This window comes from Stigmatopora argus, chromosome 24, assembly GCF_051989625.1.
Source record: "Stigmatopora argus isolate UIUO_Sarg chromosome 24, RoL_Sarg_1.0, whole genome shotgun sequence".
NCBI classification, from domain to species: Eukaryota; Metazoa; Chordata; class Actinopteri; order Syngnathiformes; family Syngnathidae; genus Stigmatopora; species Stigmatopora argus.
In genome coordinates this window covers 4,204,669-4,218,853 of record NC_135410.1, presented here as the reverse complement: position 1 = coordinate 4,218,853, position 14,185 = coordinate 4,204,669, and the positions used below count along the sequence as shown (strand labels likewise).

At 42.2% G+C, this 14,185-nt stretch overlaps 1 protein-coding gene across 3 annotated transcripts in view; it reads right to left on the bottom strand.

The window, feature by feature from the left end:
- orc1 (origin recognition complex, subunit 1) overlaps nt 1–14,185 on the bottom strand; it is a 101,308-nt gene that overhangs the window by 81,819 nt on the left and 5,304 nt on the right. For all 3 annotated transcript variants that reach the window (XM_077594751.1, XM_077594752.1, XM_077594753.1), the window contains exons 2-3: nt 8,165–8,292; nt 1,461–1,633 (exon numbers count right to left, since the gene is read on the bottom strand). In XM_077594751.1, the coding sequence (XP_077450877.1) occupies nt 1,461–1,633; nt 8,165–8,292 (301 nt within the window). The remainder of the gene's footprint in view (nt 1–1,460; nt 1,634–8,164; nt 8,293–14,185) is intronic.

Genomic DNA, 14,185 nt, shown 5'->3' with positions numbered 1-14,185 from the left:
AAATCCATCAAAGTCCTAATTTTCTGTGTCCGAATTGAACAATTGTCCAAATGATTCATCAAAAACGCCGGGTTCCCTCTCTTCGTTGTCGGAGTCACTCACATCGCCATGTGGCTACACAGAAATGATGCCGGCTTTGGCAAAATCTTGAACAACAGTGCAAGCAGACACGTTAGTCCAAGCGGCCACAATCCATTCGAAAATAGTGGCGTAACTAGCGTTAGTCTAAGCGGCCACAATCCATTCGAAAATAGTGGCGTAACTAGCCATGGGAACAATGGATTTCCATTCGAAAATAGTGGCGTAACTAGCCCGGCGCTGCCTCCTACTCTTTGTAAAGCTGTGTCGGCTTTGGCAAAAGCTCGAACAACAGTGCAAGCAGACACGTTAGTCCAAGCGGCCACAACTTTGCTTTGAACGCCCGGTTGATGCCGATGTCCAGCAGTTGGAGTTCTTTAGTTAAGCCTCCGGGAATAACGGCAAGCTCAGAGTTCATTTTAGTGACTTGGTTTTTCACCGCTACGGTGAGTCGCAAATCAAAAGTGACGGCGAGCCATCCGGTCTCCTAACATACACCTCACGTAGCCAATCTCTCATTTGCTCCTCGTCCATCCAGCCCTTTTGGTTTGCCTTCACGATGACGCCGGCTGGAAACTTTTCTTTCGGCAGCGTCTTTCGCTTAAAAATCACATTAGCATGGCAACCAAGAACGACAGTTAAAGCGTCTTCTTAAACACACCCCCTCCGCATGCCTGACCACACCCACGTCCGCCTTTTCTCTATATAAGAAGCGTGTCGGCCAGAAGTGCTCTCAGTCAGGCTTTGGAGCGAGCTCGGAGCATACAAACAGCGCTCCGCATTATAAGGCACCCGTCTATTTTGGAGAAAATTTAAGACTTTTTAGTGCGCCTTATAGTCGTGAAAATACGGTAATAGTAAAGCAAAGCATATTCTTCATTGCAAGATAATATATAATAATGTAAAACTAATTATCCTAACACATATGTTTGCTTGTAACGAATGCTTTGCTCCTGAGAACCTTAGATAGACTAAACAAAGAGAAGCCAAAACGCCTTGGACAGCTTGGAGTGGACTGAACAAAGAAGAATCAAAACACCTTGAGCTGTCACATGACTTTCAGACCTTCATTTGTTTTGACTATATTGACGTCTCACTTCTGTTTCCCACACATCTCCTGAGAGTTGAGACATCCATTGTAACTAGGGTCCTTGAATTTAATAAACAACAAAAAAGGCGTGTGATGCCAGAACAGAGTGTGGACTGGAGCTCACCGGTTTGTTCTCCTCGCAAGAAAAATCCAGAAGATTGTCTTTTCTCTTTATTTGTGCGTGCATTTGAGAATGCCTATTGATAAACCTATCAATCACATTTTTCTATTTCTTCAGGTATAATAGAAAGATTGCGTGTCTAAGGCTTTCTTTAGTTCTTTAACTTGTTACCTGGACAGATCGGAGGATGGACTCAGCATTGACCTCTTCATTACAGCCTTGTCCCTGATAATAAAAGATCTCTTGCGGATGTGGCTCTCTACCAAGCTGTTGCAACTTGCTAATTGGAACTTCAGACACTCGAACAAACCACTGGACGATCGCCTTCTTCTGGTGCCCACTTTCTGAGACAAAAAAAGGTTTAATTATTGACCAACTCAGGTCACAAGCCCTTCAGGCTTTCAAAGATAGATTTTACAGAAATAAATACATCTTAAAAGATAACACAAGCGGATAAATAAGACCATCCATTCATTTTCTGAAGAACTTATCCTCATGAGGGTCATGGTAGGTGCTGGAACCCATTCCAGCTGGCTTCGGGCACCAGGCGGGGGACACCCTCAATTGGTGGCCGGCCAATCGCAAGGCATGAGGAGGCGTGGGAGGTGGGAGGAAACTGGAGTCGCCAGGGGAGAACATACAAACGCCACACAGTGAAGACCCACCTGGGATTGAACATTCGACCCAGAACTGTGATGCCGATGCACAAACCACTGGCCCACCGGGGAGCCAGAAGGAAGAGCAATTTTTTTTTTTTTTTCGATCGAAGACAAAATGTTTAAAAATTAAACAGTGTTTAACTCATTAACAAATTAATTAGTTCCAACCCTCTGAAAAAAAACACCAAAAAAACGGATATTGAAATGGAAAAATATTTTTATCTGTTCTAATTCACCATCTATTAACAGAGTAACAAATAACTTGTGGTTATGATGTTGAATAGTAGTATTAAAATTAGACGGATTTCGCAAAGGAGTGAGAGAGTGCGCGAGAGAGAGAGCGTGAGAGAGACTTTTTGCACGGCATTGCGCTCGTAAAATAACAAAAACAAATTTAAATGACCTTGGATTACGTTACAGACCCTCAAAAATAAGTTTAATCTAACCTTACACTAAACTTAATTCTAATTTTTATTTTTATACTTTTCTTCTCCTGGGTTGGCTCTATTTGCCCCGCCTCGACCCTGACTTTCAGCTGCAGGTACCTATCGAAGGTTGTTTGCTTCTGTCTTCACTTCAAAATATTCCGAAAACGATGCACACAAATGTCCTCAAAATAGGATAACGCACGACCACTTGCCAAAGGGAAGTAGTATACTCCTCTCGTATTAGCTAGCAAGCTCCACCACACGTAGGGTGAGGGGGGAAAATGGAAAAAATGCAACGCTCTGCCCAGTGCTCATAGACATTTAAGAGAGGGAGTTGCAGCAATATGTTTTCATAAGCAGCCTCTTTGTATGCTTGTATATCAAAATTTGCCTCGTATCTCAAGGTGAATATTCGCTCGAAATTTTACTCATATCTCAAATTGTCGGGCCACTTGAATGTCAAGGTATTACTGTAGTGATTCTAGCTTTGACGAAAGCTCAAACTACAGTAATTGCCGGGACCTTGGCCCAGGCATCGAGAAGCCATTCTAAATCGTCCCGTAACCCGTGCGACGCCGCCTGCTCCAGGCTACGAGCACACGGGAGTCAACTGCGTTGCCACTTGTCTGGGATATTTTGAATGGATTTACCATTTACCATGCTTGGAGGCTATTTTTAGGGTGAACGTATGCTGGGTTGATTGCAATAAGTAGCGTGTCGGAAAGAAACGAAACCAGTCAGTCAAGCCGTCAGTGTCATAATACAATATTTTAAATTTAGTGCATAAACAAGCCGCACCGAATTATTGGGCGCCCAATTCCTTTTAGAGAAGATTTTAGACTTTAAAGTGCGCCCTATAGGTGTGAAAATATGGTTAATACATTTCAAATGCATTCTGGGTCAGTGTTGTTTTTAGTCAAAACCCAAATATTTACACTTGTAATGAGTCCTTAATGAGTCATAATAATTTGCAATACGAGTAGGCAATAGTTCACTTGCATATTTAGTCAGCCTTAATAATACTTACCTTGTGAAAAAACAAAAACGAAAATGTTAAAGCGTTTGAGGCTACCCATGCAATGGATTCCGAATCGATTGCCCCGCTGAAGTCGCACAAGACGAATTATTCGTTGGAACTTGTAACTCGGATGACTCACAATGCACTCGTGTTACCGAGTTCTTCCGGTTTACAGTGCAGTAGCAATGGTTTGAATTTCGATGCATTTAAATTGGAAATTTGGTACTTTTCCGAGAAAGTTGGGTTAGGGTTGTAGTGGCAATTTCTTTGAATTGCTGGACTTTAGGGAGGCTGTCCGGGGTCCCAGATTTTGCATTGGATTTCCAGGTGAACCCAGGAAATTCCGGGATAGTTGGAAGCAATGTTCCCTCACGCGTACGCAATTGCGCAGTACTCTCGTGCTCTCTGCGCACAAGAAAATCTATCCAGCGCACAAACAACACCAACATAACATATTAATTAATATCTAATATTAGACTTAGTCTAATTAATTCGCACAATAATATTGTTTTTTTGGTTTCTCACTCAGTGAGTGACAGTGTCCAGCCAATGATACGATACGGTTCACTTACGGTACGAAGCCAATCACGGCATTGACGGGGCGTGCGTCTGGACCCTGCCCATATGCGCCGTGCAGGTTAGCTAGCAGGTTAATAGATACTAATACAAACGCCGTATCACTAATACAAACCCCGTATCATGGCGAAACGAACAGGCAGCAACAAATCCACTTGCCAAGGCACAGTAAAAAAGAAATGCACTTCTTTTAAGATGGAATGGTTGTCGGAGCATGCGACAATAGAAGAAAAAAGCGGTGAAATTGGGTGATATTTCTTCTTTTTCAAGTGAGAATGGTCTACTCTGCAAAATATGCAGAGATGCCAAAGTTGCAAGTGAGTTTTCAGATGGAAAAATGTGGATTGAATGGAAGCTGGACTATCTCAGGCGTCACATTCAGCATAAAAGTCATTTAAAAGCTGTCGAAATTTTACGAAGACTCAAGATGGGACAGGGGATTGGTACATTATTGCGGGAGAGCGCAAAAGACCGAGGGAAAAGGAACGGAGCTGTCACACAAAACAAAATCAGACCGTGAACAAGTTAAAGTTCTCATTGACAATATTTTACTTGCCATCAAAATGAATGCATCAATGCTGTCAGTTCAAGAAATCCACGATCACATGGCAAAGTATGCGAGTATACCAGAAAGCTGGCGAAGCAAAAACTATGCCTTTGAATTTGTGAACTCAATCAATGAGATAGTGCAGAATGAGACTATGTGCAGTATTAAAAATGCACCCTGGCATACCCTGATAGTAGATGAGAGCACAGATATATCAGTACACAAAATGCTAGTCATATATATTAAATACAGGGAGGAAAATGATGTTAACTACAAAACTGTGTTTGGTGGCATCATCCAGCTGACAGCATGCACTGCTCAGGATATTGTGCAAGGAATAACTCAGTTTTACTCCAAACATGGACTGGACATGCAGAAAATGGTGATGCTGACCTCGGATGGTGCCTCAGTGATGCTAGGAAAACACAACGGAGTTGCAGCTTTGTTAAAGCGCCAAATACCACACTTAAGTGAACAACATTGTGTGGCCCACAGAGAGGACTTGGGCATTGATGATGCCTGGAAAAATGTGCGTTCGATGCGAGATGTTGAAACTCTTCTTAGAACCGTCTATTCCACTTTCTCTCGGTCCGCTGTGAAGAGGGGCAAAATGGAGGACCTGGCAAAGATTATTGATGAAGATGCACTGTCATTCAGGCCTCTGACCGAAGTTCGATGGCTGTCGCGGCACCAAGCTGTCAATGCTGTTCTGAGGAACTACACTGTGCTTACAGAATTATGTAAAAGAGAAATCACCAATAACAGAGATCCAGTGGCAAGGTACTGCTACAAAAAGCTGAGTAATTCAAAATTCAAGGTTACTATCACTGCTCTGGGAGATGTTTTGGGTGAGCTAGCACAACTCTGCCTCACTTTACAAAGACGCAACCTGACTGTGATGGAAGGACACTGCTTTTCTAGAGCAAAAATTGAGAAGTTGCATTCCCAATACTTGAAGAAGGATGTACAGTGGAGCGACCGTGTCAAAGAGGCAATGGGGACCTCATCAGCTGATGGCAGAAATACTGGTGAGATTACTCTTTTTATTAGTAAGCTGCGATCACATGGATGCTCGTTTTCCAGAGGATGAATTAAAGGAGTGGTCTGCATTTGATATTGAAACAATGAGCTCAGACATCAGTTTTGACTATGGATCAGCAGACATTGCCACATTGGCAAAGAAGTATGAGGCCATTCTCCACCATTCACTACAGTCTATGGAGACCATTAACAGTCAGTACGTATGCTGAATTCAAGTACATAATGAAGCAGAAACTTAAACAGAGGTGAATCAGCACATTCTCAGATATGGTTGCTGCAACACTTAGATGTGAGGAGCTAAATGAGATCTCACAGCTTGTGGATATTTGAGCTACATTTCAAGCTTCCAGCGCTGACTGTGAAAGAGGATTTAGTTAAATGAATCATATCAAAACAAAATCCAGAAATCGTCTTGAAGTGACACATTTGGATCAGCTGATGCGCATAAAGTCCAAGCAAGAAGCAGACAAAGCCATCAACCTGGACAAAGTGTACAACCATTGGAGAAGTGAGAAGGACAGATGTGAAAAATAAGGTAAAATTTAAGTCAGATTTGTGCATATTCTTGTGATGTTTATTAAGATTTTGTCTTTACGGATATTAATCATTAAATGTTGTTACTATTACATCATTTATGTGTAGTAGAAATGCCAAGAAAAACTGTGTAATTGGATATTTTACAGACTAAGTGCTACAGGAATTTGCACTGCATCACAAGCTACAGCACAAGTCATTGTGCAAAATGTGAATGTTTTAATGTGACCAAAATGTTATGTCTAAAAGTTGTATACGTCTCATATCTTCCAGAACAGGACCCTCAGCCAGGCCAAAGCAGGACTCTTCCCATGGCCAAAGCAGGACTCTCACATACTGTATAGCATTTGTACATCCCATTTTTCAGATTTTTGTCTTTTAAGTGGACCAAATTACTTATTTGAAAATAAAAGGTGCATATCTGATGTTGCTCACAGTGGTCAACAGTTTGCTCAGGGAGCTTGTGTGTATGCCCCAGATACATGAAAAATTAGAGGGAACATGACATGCACCTGCTTATGACAGGTGTGATACTGGTGTGTGCCCATAGCGAGCAATGATGCTTTCGCTCACACTGGTACTCAGTGTGCTCAGGGAGGTTGTCTTTCTGCTCAGACAAACGAAAAATTAGAGGGAACATTGGTTGGAAGCTCTGCATATGCAAATAAAATTTACTGCAAGTGGTGAAGAATCAGAGCTCAAGTGCAAGCACATAAGATTCGAACACATTGATATTTTCCAAGATGGTGCCGTCAGGCGGCAGACAGTGGCAGTAGCTCTGTTCGCTCTTATTCGTTTTTTGTTTTACAGCCTTTCTATCTTTTTTTAAATGTCATTTTAATATTTCTTAATATCTTCTTTTGTACTTTACTTTGTACTTTATACTTTTTACTTTAATGTTTTTACAACTCTTTGTTCTATTAGCTTGCTCTTTATATGCTAGTTATTACTTCTTTATTGGAACCATTCAGCCATGCCTCCACTGTCATACACATGGGATCAGTTGTGAACAATACACAGAAAGGGCAACACCTCGATGCCGCTGGAAATCCAGAGCTGGACAAAAGTGCCGGGAGAAGAAGCGCCGGGCTTCAGGCCAATCATTCCATTTATTATTATGCGGAAAGTGAGATCCCTCCCCGATAAGAGGAAATAGCTATCGGCGCTTACCAGGCCGGAAACAGAGTATCAGGAGAGTTGTACTCTGTTACTGATAAGAGTATTCATTCTGGGGACTCCCTTGTTCTGCTGGGGGACTCACATGGGAAACAAAAGAGATGTGGAGGGGTGAGACTAGAAAGAAAGGCCCCTCCTGATCAAAACCCAGCTCTTTTTTTTGCACTGTTTTATTAACGTGCACGCATGCGCATATAAATGCAAAGATGAATTGTAAATTTGTGGTTATGAAACATAACTCAACATGTAAGCTGTAAGAATCCACAAGATATTTTTTAATACACGTGTGTCAAATAGATCATTTTGATTTAGTCATTTCTTTAGTCTATCAACATGCATACATGGAAAATAAGGTAGATTGACGTGGGTTGGCTCATTGAAAAGTAAATCTTGGAGCAAAAAGGTGAGTGCACTAGATTACAAAGTACTGGAGTTAGTGCAGCTGATGATGGTGGTGCCTGTTTCAGGTGCCATTATGAAAAGGAGTTCTCTGCTTAGAATAACATTAAGAGTTCCATAAGAAGCAGCTTGGCAGTATCGATAACACAGGATCTAATGAGGATCACTCTGGAGGGGCCAAGTTTAGACGGGTTTGACCCAACTCCTGTTGTATATTGCTGAATAAATTCAACCAAGCATGCAAGGCGACTGGAATACAAGGAATGGAACAACAATGTTTATTGTCTTTGGGTACAAGTTAAGTGCATACTTGTGTACACTAATTTGGTGATTATAAAAATGTGCAGTGATAAATAAAAAACTTACGTACTTTTATTTTAATTTTGTGAGCACCTGTGATTGAAAATGCTTAGTATACAGCCCTTCTACCCTTTACATATAGAATGACCCATTTTTGTGTTTAAAACTGATTTCATGACCACCAATCTATTACTCACCATCCCCAAACAGCTTGGTAACTTTGGCCACATATGGGTTGTCTTCATCTTCACCCTCAATGAGAATGCAGTGACCAGTGTTAATGATGTGAGGTCTAGGTAGACCATCGACAGTAATGACCAAAGACCTGATGCAGAAAGACACAGTGAGTTGCGTACCTTGAGATACGAGATTAATGTGCTCGTATGCCGATTTACTCGTATCTCAAATCAACGTTTCCCATAGAGATGAACTAAAAACAAATTAATTCGTTCCAACCCTCTGAAAAAATACCAAAAAAACAGGATATTGGAATGGAAAAACATAGTTATTTGTTCTAATTCTCCATCTATTAACATAGTAACAAATAACTAGTGGTTATGATGTTTAATAGTACTAAAATTTACTCTATTTGCCCTGCCTCCACCCTGACTTTCAGCTGCAGTCTTTAAAAGGAACCTATCGAGGGTTTTTCTCTTTTGTCTTCCCTTCAAAATATTGCAAAAAGTCCTCACAATAGGATAACCCACGACCACTTGCCAATGGGAATTACCAAATTTACTCGCGGATAAGCAACATTTGTCAGACAAAAAAAAATTACTGAATCGAGGGTATAGCCCAGGTTCCTCTCAGGTTGTCTCAGCTGACGAATGGAATGCAGAATGGAGATCGGAGAGTTGGTGGTGTGTGTGTGCGTGCATTTTGAGAGGATGTGTGTGTATGTGCGGATGCGTAATGTGGGGGTTGCCTTTGTCTGCCGCGATGGGTTGAGAGGCAATGGTTTATGTCCCAATTTGAAGGATGTAGAAGGTTTCATGAAGGTTTGTGAAGGCTTGAGGAAGGTTTGAACATAGAAAGGGAATTGTGAATAGAAAAGATTTTGGTAAGCATGAAGAAAAGAGTAATTAGTGGAATAGAAAGTAAGAAAGTTAAGAAGGAAAAGAAATGTTGAGAGAGGGCCTGGGAGAGAATGGAGTGTGTGTGTGTGTATGTGTGCGTGTGTGCGTGTGTGCGTTTTGAAAGGAAGAAAGGAAAAAGATGCTGAATGAGAATGGAATGGAATTAATTGATGAGAATGTGAAGATGTAGAAGCACAGGTTTTCAAAGACAAGGTAAATTAAATGTGAGTTGGAGAAATAATTTTGTACGTTGAAAGGAAATTTACATTGTACGGGTCAAAAGCGTTTGTCCGTAGCATTGAGAAAAAAGAAAAAAAAAAGGAAAAAGGAGCGTGACGTCACAGCTAAGACAGAACTTTAAAAAAAAAAAAAGAAGTGAAATGAGAGAATGAGTACAGTGGTACCTCGAGATACGAGCTTAATCCGTTCCGGGACTGAGCTCGTATGACAAGTTACTCGTAACTCGAGGTAAAGTTTCCCATTGAAATGAATGGGAAACAATTTAATTCGTTCCAACTCTCTGAAAAAAACACCAGAAACAGGATATTGGATTGAAAAAAAATGTTTTATTTCTTATAATTCGCCATATATTGACAAAGTAATAAATAACGAGTGGTTTAATAGAAATAAAGTGTTTAATCTAACTAAAATTGGCCGGATTTCGCCGAGGGGAGAGGGGCTTCGTTTTTTTTTTCCCTCCACACAACGCACTCGTAAACAGAACAAACACTCCACCCTCACGTTCGCTATCGATGGGCTGTTTGCTGTCGTACTATTCCCTTCAAAATATTCCGAAAATGATGCACACAAATGTCCTCACAATCGGAGAACGCACGACCACTTGCCAACGAGCAGCAAGCAGTCTTATCAGCGATCGCCCCGCTGCTCATCTTCTTCTTCTTCTTCTTCTTCTTCTTTTTCACCTCAGGCGCCTGAGGATTACCCTCAGCAGCGCTAGGGCTGCCACTGGAACACGGATAAGTTCATCCAGGGAGTTGCCCAAGCCGCGATGGTAGCGTTCGGTCATTAAGGCCGGACAGCGGAGCCATAAGTGTTCAGACGACTCTGTTTCCTCGTCGCACAGGCGGCAGCGATCCGAGTCGGATTTCTCATGGGAGCTACAGGGGCGCTGGCTAGCGGCTCCTTTTAGCTTGTAGCATCTGTGTTCGCGTCCCATCGAACGGCGCCTATGATAGAGTTGCTACCGGGGATACTTTTGCGAGCACGAGTATACTTCATTACCCAGAAAGCCCTCTTTTCACCGCGCATGCGCGTTGTGCGTTTCCTGGTCTGAATAGCTCATCCGGTGCTCGTAAATATTGTTATACACGAAAGATATGCCAAAAAAAAATGCCATGGCAACCTGGTTTGGTCGCATCACGAAACTTTAACCGCATCACGGGCGAATTATTCGATCGAAATTTCCCCCGTAAGACGAGCATTCCATATGACGAACGGTCGTATGACGAGGTACCACTGTAGTTGGAGGCGTGGCCTAGTGCAGGGAGAGGAGGTACCTTTCCCCTTTGCCCTCGGGGAGGAGGCGTGATATATGATCCTTCTTAGAGATGTGGCACTAACCCCCCCCCCTCTGGTGAGGGTAGAAAGTTCATGGCGGGGGAGGATTTTGGCCTGGATCAGTGGACAGAGCTGCGCGCGTGACATGAGACATCAGGTACGAGAAGGTCAAAGAAAAATTCTAAACAGGATTGGATAGCTATTGTCGAGGGTCTTCCGGAACCGATGTATGATAACGAGAAGGTCAAAGAAAAGATAGAGCAATCCGTCCAGATGTTCCAAGCTATGGTGGGGCCCGAGGTGGTCGGTTACATGATGGCTACTGTGGTCATGGGCGTGGTTTTCTCTGGTGGCCGGGGAAGAGGGTACTCAGGACAAGGCCAACAAGGCATGGCAACTGTTTTACACGGGGCACATGATTGTCCCAGTCAACAGCAGCAACCGCAACAACCGTTCCCACGGCAACCCAAGCACAGCAGTATGGCCCATTACAGCAACAGCGGCCTACACGCGGAGGAGGACAAGGCACTGCCGGACCATGGCGGCCCACAGCAGCCGGCCCAGTCACCTGGACAATATTACCAGGGCGGAGATGATTATGACGGTCCATGAGAGCCTCCACACTCTGAATAGAGGTGCCCGAGAGGCTCCTATGAATTTGATGGGAAGAGACTTGTTGATGTCTATTGGAGCTACCATCTTATGTGGACTGGATGGCCTCACAGTGACTTTACCAAATGGTGCAAAGATTCCGTGTTCACAACCAATATGAACATGTGGACAGTGGTGGACAATCTATAGGTCACGTCTTGAGCCTGAAACTCCGGCCACTGGGGGACTGTTGTCTGTATATCACGGTGGAAATCATTCATTGACTCACTCCGGCCTTACCATACACCTATGGATGATTTTCATTGTACGTTGTTTTACTGTTTTCAGAAGGTTCTTGCAACACCCTGGCAGTTGAAAGAATGCTTTGGCTCTGTCTCCTGGTCATGAGGCTCGCCGGCTCGGTCCAGTGGTCACGACCAGCACCCCTTCACAGATGCAGACACCCCTCACCCAAAGCTAACAAAAAGAGGGGGGGTCGCCCATAACTGCTTTTTATCACCTAGAGCCAGGGGAGAAAGAGAGCCCCCACCAGCCCAGCCCAAGGCCCCCTCCCTCTGCGCAAACAGGGAGAGATGTAGAGAGAGAGAGTTGACAGTATTGGGATATATTAGTGACAAATTATGGGTCCTCTATTAGACACGGAAATTTATAATTAGGAAATGGCTAAGTGGAAGGTGAGTTTCTCTAAATTTTAATTGAGGTAAAAGTGAGCTACAAAAATGGCTCTTATATTAAATAAACACAAGCTTGGAGCAGAACAGCAATTCAACAAGTGCAATTTAGCTATTTTAGCAAATAGAGAGGGATTTGCGATTTAGACTTAAGTATTAGGAATCATCCAAATTATTAATGATATCAAACATGAAGACAATGCAGAAATGGCATTGATCCAAATTATTAGGTAAAATGTAGCTGGCAAGTTTCGATAAAATAATTAATTTAGGATAGGCATGATTTCTCTGAGATGGATTAAAGAATCATACATATTCAGTGCACGGGATATGTATCTTGTTTTGCCCATCAGCAGATGAAATATGCTTTAGCGTGAGTCGTAAGAATGAATGACTATGAGAATATCTCGGATTGCATTAGAATCGAACAATTGATGTCAACCAAATGACGTTAACCTATTTCTTTTGAGAATGATTAGGCTGATAGGACAGCAAAATGGAGGTAAGCTGCCAAGAAGCCCAGACGTGGGATGGCGCTCTTCACCAGTGATAAAAACAAAACAAAAACAAAAAAATTGCAGACCACTGATGTCTGAAAATGAGTGTGAGCATGAATGGTTGTTTGTTTGTCTTTTTGTGTTTTTGATTGGCCGACCACCGAGATATGATCAATCGGTTAGGTATCAAGGTGGAAAATGATTTAGCAAATTGGAACCGATTTCGGAATTTGCCAATAAGCCGTTTCACGGATGGCAACGACAAATTATGGAAAAATATTTCGTCCAAGGAAATTTTTAATGAAAAAAGCAGCAGTACTCCAAATGTGAAATTTGAAGTGGAGAAACAAATCTGCTATGCGAAATTTGGGAGCACTGGGAAAAACAAAGACAGTGCATGATATGAAATTCCAGAGTATTATAGTGATAATGGCATCCAAATTGTGTTAATAGAAACATTGACTGAATTGACAAAAGTTTCCATATTTAGTTCCGGAAAAATATGGAAATCCAATTTGGTGGAATGTACCAGATGCCATTATTCACTACACGATTGGAACTGGAGGATGAGGCTAATCATATGTCTGCATAAAAGAAAAAACTTTAAAGAAACGCATTAATTTTGGGTTGGCGAAGGGAGATGGTGTTTCTTAACAGGAATCATGGAGAGCACGCATGAGCAACCCAGGATAAGAGTGTCCGTGCAAGATCCACCTGGTGCACTGTAAGAAGGTTCTCTCAGTTGAAACGTTTGAGGAGACAGGTAAGATAAACTTTTGACGGAATCAGACGTAATGGCAAGTACTCCAATATTGAGTGGAAAGATTATTGCTCGGGGAGCAATGCTGTAAACCATAAGGAACTTTTTATATTGTTTTTTTGTCTCCATAAAAAAGGTGAAAGCGTTTCAATTGAGACCAAACCTTCTTACAGATAGTCAAAGTAAACAATTAGAAAGAGAATGGATAGAAATATAACTGGATTTTAATTTTATGCCTGAATATTGGAAAAGATTGATTAAGAAAGTTTTATAGGAGATGATTGGCAAACTCCAAAGACAATGGAATGTTACATTTGATAAAAAGACTACTACACTGGGATATTTGGAATTTCAGACAATTGAGTTTACTATGCAACGCGATACACATTATTGAATGAATTGGGACTTGATTAATATGCATTTTAAAAGTAATGAGTTTGAATTGGATACTAAAGGACAAAAGTGGTACCATTACTCACAGTTGCGCCCGGCCCCAGACTTTGTGCCCGCCAATGGTGAGCTTAAATGTTGACCGCCCGGACGGGCAGGTCAAGAGAGGGAATGTGACGATGGCAAGAATTGGATCAAAGTTGGACTCGAAAGACTCGAAAGTGTCTGAACAAAGACGACGACAATGCAAATGTTTAACGTTATTGACTATTTTGCTTGCTGGCTTGTGCTTTGTGTGGACTATGTTGATGGTGCAGGATGACAGAAGGAATGGAGTGAAAGGAGAACGAGTGATGGTGGATCATTCCTGGAATGGAACGGTATGGTATGAAGCAGAGCGAGATGGTGGTAAGACGCTGACACAGACACAACAATTACTGCTAAATCCGAAGTGTAAACAATCGACACAGGTGAACGCTTGGGTGACAATTTTGAACTGGACTCAACAATGGCTTGATTTGTTAATGGAAAAGAGAAAGCCCATTTTTGACACCCATGCTGCACAACAAAATTTCACCTGCCTAAAGTTAAATGGGACTGGCCCTGGGATTGGAAATATCCAGGAGTCATGGTGTAATGAAAATGTGTCTTTGCCAGCAGGAATCCCTCTCGCTCGTGCTGATGTTTGGCTGTG